The 19,170-nt window shown below is 42.1% G+C and overlaps 1 protein-coding gene across 1 annotated transcript; it reads right to left on the reverse strand.

Moving 5' to 3' along the window:
• On the reverse strand, positions 1-17,873 carry KCMF1 (potassium channel modulatory factor 1). The gene is made up of 7 exons (XM_061552961.1): positions 17,650-17,873; positions 12,240-12,407; positions 7,734-7,873; positions 6,025-6,126; positions 4,820-5,009; positions 3,020-3,338; positions 1-2,822 (listed from the first exon to the last, which is right to left on the reverse strand). Exons 1-7 carry the CDS (start codon positions 17,663-17,665, stop codon positions 2,405-2,407), a joined length of 1,353 nt encoding a protein of 450 aa, XP_061408945.1. The 5' UTR covers positions 17,666-17,873; the 3' UTR covers positions 1-2,404.
• Positions 17,874-19,170: the final 1,297 nt, after the last annotated feature.

Genomic DNA, 19,170 nt, shown 5'->3' on the forward strand with positions numbered 1-19,170 from the left:
CAGAAAAAGCACCCTTTACTCACCTGCTTCAAACAGCTCAGTATTCACCAGACTCACCAGGGCTGCCCAGCATACAGTGCCCATACATGAAACGCAGCCAAACAAGTCTCTTTTTACTGTTTCACCTCGTAGTAACGTAATGTTTAGGCCCTTATATCTTCAGTGATCAGTAAACTAGAGGCTGTCACAGCGATTCCCAAAATCACAAGAAATATAAGGCCCTAGACATGCACCTCATGGTCTACACAAACATCACCGTAATTTCATTTCTTCACCTTAATCTTACAAGCTAGATTATTTACGAGGTGAAATAAAACGTTTAAAAAAACTATTTAAAAAATGGTAATTCACAAGGTGGATGCATTACACAATTGGTAATTTGGCAACACCTTGTCGATGGACCTGCATGTAAAATTATAACAAATGAATCAACCATTCTTATAGCTGCTATTAAATACCTTACTATATGGAGGTTTTTGTGCAGTTGCTATCCACTCACTCCTGCTCACACAAAGATTGAATAGCCGAGTTAATATCCCACACTGCGCTCAATGCAAATTTAACGCAACACATGCCAACAGAATTCATCTGACCATTCGCCATGCCATTAAAAAAACGTAATGCTTACACTTCTCCAAAATTATTTTGTAAGATGCTCATCTTTACACCAAGTAAGCATTTGAAACATGTTACTGGAAATGTTAAGTGCTAAATATAAGATCGTGGATTGCTGAATTTGCCATAATTAGACAGAGCAGTCATTTTGATTGTCATAGTGACAATTTGCTGTGCAAGTCTCGTTTCTATAACACATAAGTACAGGGTTCCCACACATCAAGTACTTAAGTGCATCCACATTGCAATCAGAACTAATGTATTGAGGAAGATTTCATACCAAACACCAGATATTAACCACTGCAAGTACCAACTCTGCGGTTTGAATTCCTGAAGACTTTTTGCTTATGGCAATTCAATGACAATTCATTTTTCACTCACTCGGGTACATTCAGCTACATCTTGGCACTCAAATTATATATCGCACGGTAATACATTAAAAGGAACGTTAAATATAACTTTAAATACAATGTTCTCATCTTTCGTATAGTATTTTACATGAAACCGAAGCAAAATTAATAACACATCTGCTGCATACCTGTGTTCCAATGAATACAAGCTCATATCCATCTGTCAGTTGGTAATAGTTGTTTACTAGGCACAACTTATGAACAAACCAAGGTCCAAGACTTACTGCATGCCGATGTATACAAAACGTCATGCAAGTGTTAGGGTAAACCATCCAAGCACGATTTTATTCATTAGCATTCATACACACAGCAGCATAATAGGCATAGTTTCCAGAAATCACCGCAGTTTGGTTTTTCTCTCTTTTTTCGTATTTTTAACTATGAAAACTGTTTAATCTGTGCCGTGTTCAACTTGAGACATAGCCACTTGTGTTCGCGGGAAATTAAAAGAACATACAATCCTCCTCCATTACAGCTATATACACGAGTTACAGTGCCGCTAGGAATATAAAAACAAAAAAAAGATGGAAGATGCATACTTGTGACAATATACAGTAGAGTGTCATAGCAGAAATATTACCAATTACTGAATGAAAACAAAGGTTCACTAGTAACAACCATAACACAGGCAGGCTGAATTAACTCTTTGGTAACATAACCTTCAACTTTCGTCTTAAATAATAGAACGGTGGTTGGAAAATGTTCCAATTGCAATTTGACATTTTTAATGGGCTTAGACTGAAAATGCACTTTGTTGCGTTCTAGTAATTACTGTTTTAAGTACCATTGCTCTCCTAATTTTTGTTTTACGTGTAAACTATTTTTGTAGTCTCAAGTTGGAGATTATGAACCTTGTACAATGACCAATCAAGAAATGAAACTTCAGACATCACCACCCCACATAAGCATGCAATAAGTAAATTAAATTTATTTTATTAAGTCAAAAAAATACCAAACTTTTGCCTTTTGTAACAAAACAAGTTAACAAGTCGGGAGATCGTGTGATTCAAATAAAGTTTCCATTTTTAGAGAAAGAAGCTACTTTCAAAACAAAACACAGCAACCTGGGAAGGAATAATGCAACATATGAAACCGGTTTAGTGCTGAAAACGTTAAAACGACTTCCATTGGCATTGTGCAGCTTATCAAGCTGATCAATGAAGAAAAAGTGCCATAATTTAAGAAAAATAACGTTAATAAACTCTGCCTTTTCCATAGCCATCGCTGCTATGATTAGGTCACAAGTGTGGTGATTTGGTTTAATTACTAGTGAACCTTACCGATCCCCAGCGAGAGTATTTTTTTTTCCATTAACCGACCGTCACTGACAGATACAGCAGAGGGGGCATGTACGGCGTGGGGTGGCACACTGAGCGCCATCAAAGAGGCGGCGGGGGAGGCTCCTTCACAGCCCGGTGGTCTGCCAGGCTCAGCCCGTCGAGGGCTGGAATCTCACTGGCTGGGCGGCTCCCTGTGGAGGCCTCCCGCACAGGAAAGAAATGCGCAGCCGCGGAGGGCACATCGCTGGCCGTGAGGTCGCGTGGGAATGGGGTGAAGGAGGTGGCGCCACCGAAGAGCGATTGCTCAAGCCACGGAAAGGCTCCACCACCCATGAGGAAACTGTGCTGCTGCTGCTGTTGCTGCTGCTGCTCTCCTCCGCCCTTGTCATCATCGTGCTCGACGTCCGCAACGCGCAGCAGCGATGAGAGCAAAAGCTCTTGTGTAAACAGGCTATGATCAGCACGCTCGCACTCCAGGGCCTGCTGCTCTACGTCGCACAGCTGACCCTCGTTTAACCTGCATCCCACACGCAAACACACACACATTTCACATTTAAGTTATTGCAAGCAGAGTTCCCAGAATATGGGGAATAGAAAAAAATAATTGCATGTGTGACTAATACTACACATCACGATATTAATGTGAGTGTTTGCCTGCTAAGGCAGTGGTGCTTTTACACAAATTGTAACAAAAAATGTCAACCCAGAACAGACCTGTCAAGAAGAAAAGGTGAGTTTGCTGCCCCTGATTGCCCACTCTCTCCATTGTTGTTGTTATTTGCAACAGACTGCTGCTGAACCAGGCTTGCACCGTGAGCTGCGGCTGAGTTGTTGTTCTGCCGGGCTTGGCTACGCGCTTCTCCGCCCTGCTGCTGTTGCTGCTGCTGTTGCTGCTGGTGACGTGCCGCCTGGGCTTGCTGTCGCTCCAGCTGCAGTTGCATGTGGATCTGCTGCAGCTGTGAGGCCATCGAGCCGGCAGGGTTGAGCGCGCCACCTGCCACGCGACGCACGCCTGACAGCTGGGATAGCAGCTCTGTGACCGTACAGAGAACAGACAGTGTCATGCGGAACACACTGCACACAACTCTTAACGAAACCCATTGTTGTCACCTACAACTATTCGGATAGGCCCCTCCCCATTTCAAACCTTGCACTCGACAATCCTTTCCAATCATCAAACTTGTGCATTCAAATCCGAATAAAATAATGAAATATCACAAGCAACTGAGGATGTTTTGAAAGCAATGTACTCCTGAATGTTACATAAAAAATATGCACAATAAATGCAATTATGCCCAGATGACAAGGGGGAGAGACCCGTTCTTAATTAATTGAATCCACTTGTACACTTACAGGATCAGCAGTGAGCGATGAAAACATTAGGGCATTTAAAATCTGTCAGATTCAGAGATTTCCTATCTTGTAACAACATATCCTTGTAGCGTAATAACACTTGGTTATTAATCGCTAAATGCCGAAAAACAATGAAGTCTACAGCTGCAATTATACATTGTATGTAATATTGGTTTATTACATCTAATACTAAATAGTATCTTTTAGGTGTTTTATCCATCCGTAGAATGTCCAGATATTAAATGTAAAAATGTACTTTGTGCATATGGACAAACTGACCAAGAGTGCATGTACACGCAAACTCAAATATAACCTGTACGTATGGCCAAACAAGTCCAGTGTCACGCGTTTACACAATGTCACAAACATAGAAAGCCCAGATATAGCCCGCACACTGTAACTCTTCACGCAAGTATATATGGCGGGCAGCTGCAACGTAAAGCTCAAAGTCCTTATACAGCACTTAAAAATGTTATATTATCTTTAAAGTATCCCCTAAGATGTACATACACACCTCTGATATTCCTCAATAAGACAGATGTTTAGTTTAACACTAAATAGAAAGCACTTTTTACAGTACTGCATCCATTGCCACCACACTGAAATATCTATGGGTCTCCACACCCACCACGCCATGCTACCTGTAAACCACTCTTCCAAAGACTACAAAGGCCTGAACAGTTTTACTGTTAAATGCTGGTAACGGTAGGGGATCCGATGCGTCTAACAATGCGTCCCTCATAATTGAGTTTGCTCCTGTGCGAGTGGGAAACTTTGTGTCATGGCAGGCACCAGGTGCTTTGCAGCCGTGGTATACCATGGAGTGGAAACAGATCAGGGAAGAAGTGCAGAAGAGTACATGCAAGTCGTAGTGATGTATTGAGGCAGCAAGAAGAGGAGCACATGTTCCCAAACAATTACAAAGCCTAGGGCTTGAAGACGATGACCATGTTTAGCATGTAGGCTTTCGCGACCAATATTATGCATAATAAAGATTTTGCTGTTGTTACATCGTGTAAATGAGTCATTAAACCCTTACTAATTGGATGATCGGGTGGCGGTGGTAGGTCTAATGCAACACATTCACGCGTTCTAACCCCCCCCAAAAAATACATAACGAAGACCATGGGGGCGCCTCTGACGTGTGCGCTAGCGTGCTACCTGCTATGGGATCCATTGCCTCGCGGGCGCTGGGAGAGTAGGATCCCTGCGAGGCCGAGGAGCTGGAGAGGCCCCCGCCACCCGTCGAGTTCCCTGTAAAGTGCATATTGGAGCGGCGCACGCGCGTCACGCCGATTCCCCTGCCCGGGTGCAGCACTCGACGCATGTGCCGGATGCCACTCGAGTCGTCGTGAGAGAAGTGTCAAGGATTCAAAAACCAAGAGGCATCGAAAGACGATTTTCATATGACTGTACATACCTTATGTAGAGTCTCTAAAAGTATAGTTCAGTTTCATGCCTGGCTGGTTATAGCAATTGTGACATTTCTGTGGAGATTGCCTGCGAGCAAGAATTAATCAATCAGTGCATTCTATGACATTGTGTGCCAAACAGATGTTGGACACGTGCTGAACATCATTTCACTTGGGTAATGGACGAATGCATTACAACTATGCCATTTAATATCCAATAAAGCAAATGTACAAACTCAATAGATCAAAAAACAAGTCGACATCTATAAAATAAATTGTGAACCTAGAGCAACAGCCTATGATGGGTGCCCTATTGCTGGGAAAGTATAAATGAACCAAAAATAGTCAAGCAAAAGGGGGCATTCATTGTGCAGCCTCCATCCCAGCTCGCAAGAGCCAGCTTTCATAAGATTGAGCTATTTTCTTTAAAATTTCAATATTGTCACCCCATAAACGTTATTTTTATGCCATCTTGGAAAATAAATATTTAATTTGTGCTTTTGTGGAAACAGTAATTTCAAATAAACTATATGTCTATTCATACAAATCTGAAATTAAATCACTAAAGTAATTTCGACAAAAAAACCTTTCAATCCACCGTAAGCCAAAACACAAGTGTTTGCAGAAGCATACAAAACATTCGGAATTGTCAACTCCACACCCAACATATTTGGCAAGCCAAAGTGACTTGATTGCAAAACTTTAAATAAATAAAATCAACATTGTGCTATAAGTTGTAGCAGAATACAGAACCGACTTCGTTGTTAGTCCTGAAAGATGTCCAATTTTAAGTCAATGCTAATTCATACGGTAAAAAACATAATTAACAATTAAGGAGGGTAGGACTATATTAAAATCGTCATAGGAAAGAAAAAAAAACAAAGAAGTTCAACAAAACATACATAAACGTGATGATACACCCCAAACAGAGAGCAACTTCAACCAAAAGGATATGATGTCTCGCGGAGTTCTGTGTTCGACTGTAAGGTGTGCGGCGAGGTCATCCGTCACGTGATTGGGATCCCCTCCGGGTAACGCCGCACACACTGGGCAAACCTGCGTGATGACATTACACAGGCTGACCGACACCCTCACCCAAATGTCAGGGCGCATCAGACTGATAATCGTGATTAACAAACGTTTGACTGATCATTACGCATCATAAGATGGGCACTGTTACGCTTTGAAAAGCAGTCTCACTCATGATGATCTAAAAACTGCAACATGAGCTTTCAGAAGCACTTCGGCGGCCATCTGGACCGCTCTTCCTCCCGATATTTGGAAGCAACTGAAGCTATGCACTTTTAAATAATCGAGATTGAAAACGAATTTATATAGAACTTTTTGTTTGCTTGTTGTCCTTCCGCTGCACCTCCAATTAGCACGGTTGGCTACGTATGGTGCGAAAAGTCAACATACATACATCTGCAGGCTACAACTTTAGCATACTGCTTGAAATAAATGTGTACATAATTTAGGTATTAAAAAAACTTTCCACAGACTGTCAGTGGTTCTTAAGTAAAGCATTCGTTGTAGTTACATGATTCACATTTCAACAAGGACAATTTAATGTATATATTGATACAATTTGGAAGAAATTTCAAACTGTGATACATTCTGAATCACACTGAATCACTCATTCTCCTGGTAATGGGTCATATGCTGCCAGAGGTAGAATGAGTTTAAATTTTCAGAAGAAGTGTACATATCAAATTAACTTGGTAAGACTTATGAGCATAAAGTACAGTAAAATCGTCTGGTAGTTACACAAGCTATGATGGTTAACTGGACTTACTGAAACCTATCAAAATTGTAAATGCCAGCTGTTATAAACACATTGTAAATAAGTTAACAAACGTTAATATAAAGAATACCAAAAAGAATACTGCACGTGCAATTCTACAACATCAAGCTTTTTGCATTGTCACAATATTGATTTTTCAGAAAGGCCTGGATGACGTCGATAATCAGAAGATATTTGTACCCAGCAAGAGAAGGAATGACTGTAAATGGATATATTTTGTGCAAGGCAAACCATGCATAGATGTACATTAAAGCGTACACATCTGTGGTTAAACACCAAAAAACGTATTCTTTGGGTCTTTCGGTAGTCACATAGATGGGTTCAAATTAATTTTTAAAAATGAACAAAAACGTATTGCAAATTTAATGCTGGATTAGAAAATTAACACACTGCATATCTATTTACATAAAACCTATTTCTTGGTAGATACATAAACTCATTACTATCTACGGCCCTTTGGTCAATCCACTAAGGGCCTCCCCACTCAGTGCGGCTCGTGAGGGGTTATTGAACCACATCTCACCACGCTGCTGTGTGTGGATTGGGGGACAGCAATAAACACAAGCATGGGAGCTGCCTACAATACAGCTGTGCTGATGCTCATGAAAACCTGTCGTGCATGGTGGTCCATCCATCCAAGGTGATCAATCCATCCAGGCTAAACCCTAGTTAGCTTCCAAGCACTTATCAGATTGGGCACAATTTGGGTGATTTGATCACTCGCTAGCCTAAATCTTTATTTCAAGGTCGGGCAAAGGTGGTCCTGTAGCAGTACACATTCAAGTCACAAAAATTAAACATGCAACCAATGTCAAATCATATTTTATATTTAAAAAACGACAGTGTGCTTGGCACGTACCACCTCAGTGGAGGCCTCTGCGTGCTCTGATGTGACGTGCTCTTGAAGAGTGGCCTCCGTGAGACCCATCTTCCCACAGTAAGGGCACGTAAATGACTGGGGCTGCTCAGCAGTGAGTGCCTCGCCACCGTAATACAGATCTGCAGCACGCACACACAACGCATGTAAATGAGAAACTGTATAATTGGAAAAACGCACCTCGACTCCAATTAGAAAATGCATTTACATCACACATGCCGCATGCTGAATTCTCAATGCACGTGATGCTTACAGCTTACTGTTTGGAATACAAATCATATGAATGTAGTGAAAGTTAAATCTCAATATATCTGAACCCAATTGACCGACTTGTTCATAACGTATTGTGTGATGTGCAGTGGTGTGCTAGCACAATTAACAAAAACTCAACATTCATAAAAAACACTGACTTACAAACAATCGACTTATGAACTTTCAGAGATACTAACAAACCTGTCATATGTCAAGAACCAGTGGCATCTACATCTGCAGAACATGAAGATCCAGTGGCATCTACATCTACAGGAGATTCTACAACTTTTAAAGCCATTCCCCTTGTTTGGTGTGCACGCCATACAACATGTCTGGAATCGACAGGACTAAAGTTGGACTTACAAACAGACTTCTGGAACCTAACTCATTCATAAGTAGAGGAGTTCCTGTAATCGGCAACGTTCTAGGCAACGGTTCTTCATAGCATACAAAACTTCCAAGGGCCATTGCCCAAAACGCTATTGATTATATATTTAGTTATTTAAATTAGTGTTCTTGATTAATGTGTTCAGTTTTTATTTGAATATTTTTATTCATGGATGCACCTCCAAATTTATTTGCTCATTGTTTTACTTTTTCAATATAATGTATCAAGTGTCCATGGAAGGCTACGTACGGTGTGAAAGAGGTTCAACATGCATGTCATAGCAATAAATTAATTTACGCATTTGGTACATAATCTGATACAACTAATGGACAGTTTAGTTTTACCAAGACAACACTGCCATCTGGTGGTTCGTTCAATACTTAAACGTGGGTTTTAGGCTGATTTTTTTTTATCCTCTCCAGAAGATACATCTAGTAGCGTATTTTCCCGCATAACCCGCATATGCAAATACCCGGCAAAATAGCGTTTTGTGTAAAACAAATTTCAGATAGCCCGCACCTCCATATACCCCGCAGGGTCTTGTTTTGTTTGTAAAAAGTGGGATACCCCACGGGTTATATACGGGAAAATACGGTACTGTACCAAGTATGTGTTTGTATGGCTCAAGTATAAAAAAAAAATTACACCTCAGGAATGTGTGATTTTGAAATGCACCATTAACTACAGATATTAACTGAAATCATCAATTTTTATTCATAGCCAATATTGTAAGTTTGAGAAAGCATCCAAAATGTCACAACAACAAAAACCCATCAACTACTATTCATATAACAAATTAACATAGTAATTATGGTAAATAAAATCAACTGAACAGCTCAGCTCCCTGAAGCTCATTACATAGATTCTGTGCTGTACAGCATAAACACCAAAATCACATCAAGGTCACATGTAGAAAGTCTGAGAACACTTAACAGCATCTGGATTCAGTGACCATTAGAAACATGAGAAACAAGGTCAGAGAGTGTTGTGGGTGCCACCAGTACCATGCCTTATTTATTAGGACGCTAATAGAGTACAAATGCTCAATTATAACACAAGTCCAATATGTAAACTTTATCCAAATAGTGAAACCAACAAATGAGACTAAGAGTAGTGACAGACAACAGTGCAGGATTCACCAAAAAATAAGTAAAGTGTCGTCCGTGAAATAGAAGCATACAATTTAAAAATACTTTCACAACATTTTATGCATGCAAAAACAGACTGGGGCTGAGATTGTCTATACTAGGACTGACTTATCGTGGGTGTTTAACATCACCGTTATTAATACCATAGCATTTATATGTTTTGATTGTGAATTTACTAAAAAAATATTTGCAAAGCAATTGTATCAGCAATGTTGATTATAAAATGCTACAGAATCCAGTAATAATGCTAAATGAGAGACGCTGCCAAATTGTCATTGCAATGAGCAGATGGCAGAGTAACAAATGCACTACACTGAAAACAATGCGACTAAAATATTCATCAAGTAAAATTTAAATAACTGGCTTGGTCATAACTACAGAACATCACAAATTAAGTAAAACAAAACACTGTCCCTTCCCTGGGCCTGACATGTGATTTTTTACTCTGAGAGAATATACTCATTTTCATCAGGTGCTTGTCATTGGGATTTTAACCAACGATCCACGTGGGTATAATAACCATAGTAAATATGCGCCGCCTCCTTCACAGTGCAAGTTAAAGTTCCCAGCGTCAAGGTTCAACATTTGAACCTTATAGTGGGACCCCGAGGTCCCATAAGCCCCAGGCTCTCGCATAAACTGCGTTGCGACGTCATTTTATGTCTGTTGAAGGCAAACGATACGGCAATCTATTCCTCTCGACAAGCTCCACACAATGCGCTAATTAAAGTTTTGTTCATAACTATGGAATTTTGGCGACGGGTGCTTGGTGAAAAACGAGAGGATTGATTTCTGGTGGGTCGCGGCATTTATGTGCGCGGTGGTACGGGGTGGCCAAAAATAAATTTATTAATTGCGATTTTGACTTCCGTGTATACGGGACCCCGAGGTCCCGCCATAAGGTTCATTTTTACAAATTCTAAAATTATCCACAAATTATGCACTTGGGATTATACATAGCAATTATTGCCCCCATCTGGCAGATTAATGCCCTAGGTTACTCTTACAAATGAGCGACTATCCTGATCTCTCGAGCTCCTACCTGGTTAACCAGAATACACTTGAACTTGAGTCAGTACACCAATCATGTGACCATCTTTCATTAAACTTGAGCACACGTAGGGTGAGATTACGCCTATCAAAAATTAATATTCATTTACTCGCCATAACGCATTAACGCACTCGGCAAACACAAGGAATAATCTCAATGTTAGCATGCTGACTTTAATTACCATGAGGTAAATTAGAACAAGCCTAGAGCCACCTTACAAGCACATGTTTACAGAGATGTGCCAGGACATGATGATCTAGTCATGTATCATGCAAGATGCCCCAACTTAAAATAGATGATTGTACACGTTAAAGAATCAAAAGCCTACATAAGAAACAAATATTCAATCAATAACCATCAATATTTAAAATGTCAACAATATCTGAAAAACACAAGCTTGTCTACAATGAGCCGATATTCCCACCAATAAGCACATTTGTGAACTGTAAAGTATATTGTTTAAAATGTAACCCTGATTCAATGAAGTACTGTTTAACACTAACAATAGCGATGCTGCTTTTACCGAAATCCTTTCTAATATAAGGAAGATAATGGATAAGATTACGCTTGAGACACATGTTATTCATACTGAATCTTAAGAACTTTAAACATGGTCCGGTCAGACTTGGGAAATTTGCAGCAACCCACAAGTACATGCTTCTCAGCAATTGCTAACAGTGACGAGTGATGCCTAAATTGGTTCTGGTCCCCGTCAACCCCCTTCACCAATTGGCACTGCCCATCATGATGAATTATGCTCAAACAACACCTCAGCTCAACAGTGTTAGAGAAGCTTTCATTCACAGTGGATTAACCAAGAGCTGTAAATATTACTGTATTTAAAATGTATAAACCTTTGCCAATCCACTCGCGGATGAAGGCATCCCCATGCGTGCAAATGAATGCTAGTAATTAATTTTTTCTCAGGTTTCTGTTTTACAGGACGAGTAAGCATTGTTATTGCAGAGGAGATAAGATAGAGTAGAAACTAAAAATCACAAATATGTATGCTGCATGATCATGATTAGAGAGCATCTCTTTAAAATAAAATGTTAGCCTATTTGTTTCTGTTATAAGTCAGTGTGTTAATTTCAAATGTGGTTGTTTAATTTGTATTAAAACAATTCTATGGGCCAATAGTTTTCCTGTGCAAATATTTGCAATAAACAAGTTGAATGCAGTCTAGTGTAGGATAATACTGTATGTTGATAAATGTCCAAAATGTATATTTTCTTAAGATCGCCTGAACCATTTTTTGCTTTGTCTATGTCACCACCAATATAAATGGGTACATTACAGTTTGTAAATCAGTAGGTCACTCCTTCCAGGATCTGGCAATCATGGAATGGCAGGGCAAATACCCTCTGGAGGGGCTCTCGTGAGCTCCTTCAAGTGTACATTATTCTGCCAACTGTGGCATGAACAAGCAATTGCAGTTTCACCTTTACCTGCTTATGTCCTCTGAATAGCGCAATATTTACATATTAACTGGCAAAAAATCTAATTTGTGTTACACATTCACATTGCTACAAAACAATCGCACAAATTTCAGCCGTAATAAAAAAAATTCCACTGTCTTGCATTATAAACAACAGTCCCTTATTTTGTCAATGGGAGCGCCCGGCAAAACCTCCAAGATGTGGCCTTACCGAAGTCGACACGTGTGAGGATACACTGCATGGGATGGTCCGCGGCGTGCCTGGACGTGGTAGCGCCGCTTTCGTAGCACGAAGCGCACAGGTCGTAGTCGTAGCAAATGAGACACTTGTATCGCCTTCCGCGGAAGTTACCTTTCATGCATGCGTCGCAGCTTACACCTGTACGTACACAAAGAAAACATGTTAACAACCTAACACCTAAATTCACAAAAGCTTGTAACACATTCCTGCAGAGGGAGCTGGTAAGAAGGAACGTTGGGTTGCCCGACTGTGAGGGCAGGCACAAGCCGGCGTGAGTAGGTTAAACGTTGAGTTTTATAAGGGCACCACGGGGTGACCAGCCCCTCCCCACCCAGCCCCACCCCCCACCCTCCTCACCCAGCCCCTCCCCACCCAGCCCCTCCCCACCCTGCCCACCCAGCCCATCCCTCCCCACCCCCTCCCTGCACGACAGACACAATAATCCCATGTGGGCTAGTGTAACCAGGAGGTTCCTACCAGTATGAAGGTCCAATATGCAATCAATTGAGTGTGAAAATCAGTATTATAAACCATCCAGTTAACTAATATTAACAAATGGATACATTTTGAGTGGCAAACATAATAAATGAAAGTCATTAAAAAATTACACAATTATTGACTTAAGTGGTGGCATTGTTGTTAAAAATATATAGGGGTACATACATTTTTTAAGCCATATAAACACGCATTAAATCATCACAAGAGATCTCAATTTCATTAAACATTTCACATCCACTTAGCTATAACCACAAAATTATCTGCAGAAATGTCAAATTTGTAAAACAGCAATATATTTGTATGTGCGATGTGTTACTGGTACCTAATTTCCATTTTGGGCTCCCCTGAAAGGCAGGGGGATAGCTTGAACCTTGTGAAAATGATATTCTGAATTGGTGATCTCCTACATATGCAGTGACCAATGAGTTTAGTTAAAAAAAATTTTACTTTGTTATTACAACACTTTCATCCTTCGTAGACCACTAGATAAGAATACTATGAAAGTTTAGGCCTTACCCTGTGCAGGCAGCAGATAATATTCAAAAGTGGCTGTATAGTTAAATGGTCATGAATTGCAAAAATGCAAAACATTATTCCTGCCTAAAGGCTTTAATATCTTAAGAACATTCTGGAAATTTAATTAAACAAAAAACCTAACCACAAACAGCCAAAAGGCTGCAGTACATGAACCAACACCGGCCTGGCAGAACCTCAAACAACTGATTTAAGTGGACCTTGACATTTTATGTTGGGACATTTTTATTTTAGAACATTCTTGTCACACACCATTTTCCACACATCTGTGTAATATTCCTGGACACCAGTAAAGGCCCTGCTCCACTAAATGTGAAAGTAGATTCACTGTCAAAAACCCATAACCATCACATGGGGATCGTTCCACCTGCTTAGCTAAAAAGTGAAGGCTTTTTTTATCTCATAAATCCTGCATCAGTATACTACATAAATCAATAGTATAGCTAACACCGAGTATTCCCATGACTAGAACACATCCGTTGTAAGGTGATTTCAGGCATGCGCAGTTGCCTGTGCGCAATACAGTCATTGGACATGGCGGACGGTAGCCATCTATTAAAACCTGTGGTGGCACAGATTACTGAGGTAAATTCAAGTTCGCATTTTGTCTAAGATACCGCAGAATGTTTTCACTATTTTAATTAACTTCACGCTTTTACACTGAGCTTCCTTACACAAATGCTGCATGAAATTCACACCTACTCATGTGGAATAGCAGCAGTGAAACAACTATTGCCACCCATGTCACCATGTGACAAAAAGTGCACTCCGGCACCATCTGCCCCTGGAGTCCATCAACGCTACTAATAAGATATTTCTTCACAAGTTAGAGTGATCGTCACATCTGCATCGGGGAAACTATATCTTTGTTGCATTCCAGGAACTGCGTGTAAAATGTTAGGGTAATTGTACGTGAACTCACACAACTTGCCAATGAACATTAGTGCTTGCACTGCAACCCTTTGGTCCTCATGTAAATATATTTTATCAATATTAAATTGGGAACATATTTTAAGCTAAAGCACTGAGTGTTTTTCATTAACCACACTCATTGCATTTCTGGATAAAAGCCTATCAATTATGACTGCATTACCTAAGAGTCTATGCGGCTGCAATCCATCCCACTCCTAGACATCTACAATACAATGCTCTATCTTTTCATTACACATTTCTTTTTTGCTTGCCCTTCCACAACACCCCTTATCTAACTGCTTAATCCACAAATTGCTACTATTTGCAGTCATAATTAATAAACTTAAATTTTTTTTTTCAAATATTTGTGGATGTATTCCGAGAATATTACTAAACAGCTTTAAAACAGCTACACTATGCATACTTTACAAAAAGTAATCCATCACAGCTGGAAGCGATATGAAGGAATAATATATTATTATCTTTCTGTATAAATCACTCCAGTATGCACATCAGTAATTGTTTATATTCACCATGACATAAAAAAGCAAAATGTATTACTTTTGATGCCTAAATATAATACAGCTGGTTAAATGAAGCAATTAAGTCTCCTGCATAACTCAAAATGACATAAAAGAAAGTTGCATACAAGCCCTCAAACATTTTTGTACACCTACCACAAATCATGCGTTTTAAAATGTATATACATTGACATATAATTTTCCTAATGCTCCTTTGATTATGAAGCCCGACATTAACTTAATTAATATATAACAAAAACACCTCAACCAACTAAGATTAAGCAAACTAATATCTACACTCGCAATTCCGAATGACAGGGCTTGGTGACATTTTATTTTTCCATACATAAAATCTCAATGGTGGAAACTAAAATTTGTGGATTGTAATTCTCATTAAAAGCCTTCAAATTACACTATTTTAAATATGAGGTAACTAATGTATTAATTATAGGGCAGTTTAAAGCTACGTATGAACTTACAACAGTTTCCAACAAAGCAGTCCAAATAGCCCGTCTCGTATCCCTGCAATTCGCAAAACCGTCTCTCCTTTTACCAACATAGAAATATACAACCAAAGGTCGAATTATGATACTATACGAAATATCACTATACAATTGACCCAAAAAATGTTTTCACAAAAAATACTTGGGACACCACTTACACAAAAAGCCTTCCTCTGAATGAATGCATTTTGTAGCCCTTTGCTTTATGAGAATGTTGGCTTAGCACGCTAAAAATATTAAAATTCCATTTTTTCATCATCACCATCATCAATCATTGCCTACCCTCACTGTTTGCCCCACCATAACCGACTGGTCACATTGAAGTATACTGTAGAGGCGATATCCGACAAAAAAAACTTGCCAGGGAATAAAACTCGGGTCATTTGAATTGCGAATGCAGCCTCTACACAACTACAGCTTCATATCGTGCAAATAAATTCTGTATTTATACATGTATGGAGAAAATAAAATAACACATCGGTTTAGCTTCAGGACAATTCGACAATATAACGTGCTATAAATAGGACATTACAAGCCTGTATAGTAAATATGTTTCGAATCATTTGGGTTCCTGATTTTCTCTCTTGCTTCTCGAACCAAATACTTCCTGGTATTAATGCTAAACGCCTGGTGCTCTCTATAAACAATTACGGTACATCCAGTGCTACTATTTACAAAGGTGTGTTATGTCCATGTGTACACACACCTCCAAACAAATACCTGTCAATCCTGCATTAATTACAACAGTCACCAAGCACTTCATACGGTAATTACAATTTGAAGAGTAAGCAAGATTTATTTGCACATGACCTCATATAAATACTATAAAACGTACAACTGTGCACTGAAATGGTGGTCTTTCACCGGTGACTTAACAATATTTAATGAAATAGCAGTAATTCAACAAATCCCACTTTGTACCACGTGCATAACGGCACAGTGGCAAAACAGCAAGAACTTGTGACATGCGCAGTGATCTAACCACCCCCCACCCCTCTTCCAAGACAAACCGACATGTGAGCACACGAAAAAGATTATTTACATTACTATGCCCATCACATTCTTGCCAATGAAAATACTTACGGGATAAGTTAATCCTCAATGGACCGCCGTCCCTTGAGGATTAACCAACCGACGCCGGAAACCCCCTTCTTACCGAATCTATGCAGGAGATGCAAAGCATCACTCAAGGATGTGCACTTGAGGCCATGATAAATTGCCCAAACCCTCGGTAATCATGCGTCAATCAAATAAATAAGTGTACGGTAGATACTGCAATTGATTCGACATCAAAAGCCACGGCGCTGTGCGCTAGTGTTTACGACACTGGGAGGGGACGATCTGCAGTGCAGTCCGGCAGTCACAAATCGCCCCCTCCGACCACCTCTGAACTCTTGCCGTATTTCGATGAAGCCACCATTAAGAACGCTATATTTTTTCAGCTTCCATTTCACGAGTCCGTAATTGGTACGTTAATACGTACACGGTCAGGCTTTGCCAAGTCCTAAGGCTTTTCAAGAGGTGCCTGCGATTGGGATATTTGACGTATTCCTTTTTTAGGGAGCGTTTGCAAAGAAGCCCTTACACGTCTCACGTCAGGTTTGGCCATCGCATATGAGGCAGTCTGGGGATCATATTCACGTAACAGTAGGCGTAGTAATAATAAACCTTAGCCATCACGTGACACCAACACGAGCCTCAACGAACAGGCCCGAATGATTTGACATGTTGAGATGCAAGAGCATCGAGACCACGGTCATCACCGCTTTTGATCAAACGCCTCGCCTACGGTGGCGATGAAGGAGGCGGCGGGTCAACATCGCCACCGGTGTTCACAGTGACGCGGCAGCTTGGTGGAGTGGTGGGAAGACGTGCAACGGAGAAGAGGGAGAGGAATCAGCGATGGGGTTAATGAGGTTAAGGGAAAAAGAAAAAAAAGGATGAAAAGAGGACGCGAATGAAGGAGCAGGTTGACGACGAAGATTAAAGGTTGAAGGAAGCGGGCTTCCAAAAATCAACACGATACAACGATGACAATGAAAATACGCACAAGGTAATTACAAACACGATCAAGTAGTCCGAGGTTTACAACAATAAGAGCAGTCCAAGTGATCGAGGATGACGCGAGGTAGAGGCCGGGGAGGCAGGGAGGCAGGGACGGAGGGGGCCACTCGTTACCGACAACCGCCTCTCCCTGCTCGCGACAACACATAGCCCCCCTCCACACCACCCACACTGGTTGTCACCGACAATTCCGTGGTCCCCCCTTGCACGAGGGGTCCCGTACGGGGTTCCCGGCCTGGGCCTCTGGCTCCTCCCGCAGCCTCTGCGAGGCTCAGGCGAGGCGAGAGAGGAGGAGGTGGGGGGTGGTGGGGGCGGCCCGCCATCTTGGGCCGCCCCACCGCCTCTCACCTTCATGGCGAGACATCCTCGGCAGCCGTGGGCCCCGGGGCCGTCGCGGAGGCTTCGTAACGCGCTTAGCCGGCGACTCGAAGGTGTCATGAAGGAAGCCGGGGCTCGCCGGCGCCGTCCCTCTCGCCGCCCCCGAAGGCCGCCGATCCGCCGCCCTTTCTCCGCCGCCGCTTCTCTCTCCTCCTCCTTCTCCACGGACCAGCCAAGCGACTCTGACGTCACCGCTACCGACATCCAGCGCGCGGACGCCGGAAGTCGGCAAGGGTTTGGGGTGGGGTGGGGATGCCGGAAGTAGAGGGGGGGGGGTGTGTGAAAGGGGGTGTGGCCAGAGAGAGAAAACGAAGAGGTGGGGGGGGAGGTGGGAGTCACCACCGGAAGAGATGGTGGGGGGGGGGGCCGGAAGTAGAGAGGGGGGGGTTTGTGAAAGGGGGTGTGGCCAGGGAAATAAAACGAAGAGGTGGGGAGTCACCACCGGAAGAGATGGATGGGGGGGGGGGCCGGAAGTAGAGAGGGGGGGGGGGGTGTGAAAGGGGGTGTGGCCAGGGAAAGAAAACGAAGAGGTGGGGAGTCACCACCGGAAGAGATGGTGGGGGGGGGGGCCGGAAGTAGAGAGGGGGGGTTTGTAAAAGGGGGTGTGGCCAGGGAAATAAAACGAAGAGGTGGGGAGTCACCACCGGAAGAGATGGTGGGGGGGGGGGCGGAAGTAGAGAGGGGGGGTTTGTGAAAGGGGGTGTGGCCAGGGAAATAAAACGAAGAGATGGGGGGGGGCCGGAAGTAGAAAGGGGGGGTTTGTGAAAGGGGTGTGGCCAGGGAAATAAAACGAAGAAGTGGGGAGTGACCACCGGAAGAGATGGGGGGGGGGGGCCGGAAGTAGAGAGGGGGGGGGCGCTACCGGATGTTATTTGGGAGTGAGCGCGCGGCAGGACCCACCGGAAGTTATAGGAGGGGCGAGGGGAGGGGGGGGCGAGGGGAGGGGCGAGTTGGGGAAGGGGTCCTCCGGAGCGACTTCGGGGGGTGTCCACGCAGATCGCCTGTTTCAGTAATTTTCAGCACGTGTCAATACGTCTCCTGTCTGTTGTTGTTGTCGCGTAAAGTATTATCACGTTCGCATTTTTGATTCGTTGCCAGCAGTCGTTGTTGGTGTCATCCCTGGCCGCGGGTTTTTAATTAAAGTCGAGCTTTAGAAAGCTCACTGGTAATAGACCACAGCTTTTGTCTGACGCATTGTCTCGCAGGATGATCGGGTTTCAATGCAAATTCAACGTCAGCTACGTCTAAGACGATACACACGTGTGGACGTACATGAGCCACGTTTATTATCTGATGCCGTCAATTAATTCGAGAACTGGCTTATACCATGTGCTGGCACGTCTACATATAGTACAGTACGGTGGGTAGATAATGAAGTGTCAATTGTTTGGTTTGTCACGATATGGAATCTCCAAAACGGTTCGATAACAGAAAAGCAAACAACCAAAACACGCTTCTCTACGTCCTCTTGCCGTAGACATTTACGCGGGG

The sequence above is a fragment of the Lethenteron reissneri genome, chromosome 17, assembly GCF_015708825.2.
Source record: "Lethenteron reissneri isolate LAM-NWPU_2019-01 chromosome 17, ASM1570882v1, whole genome shotgun sequence".
Classification (NCBI taxonomy): Eukaryota; Metazoa; Chordata; class Hyperoartia; order Petromyzontiformes; family Petromyzontidae; genus Lethenteron; species Lethenteron reissneri.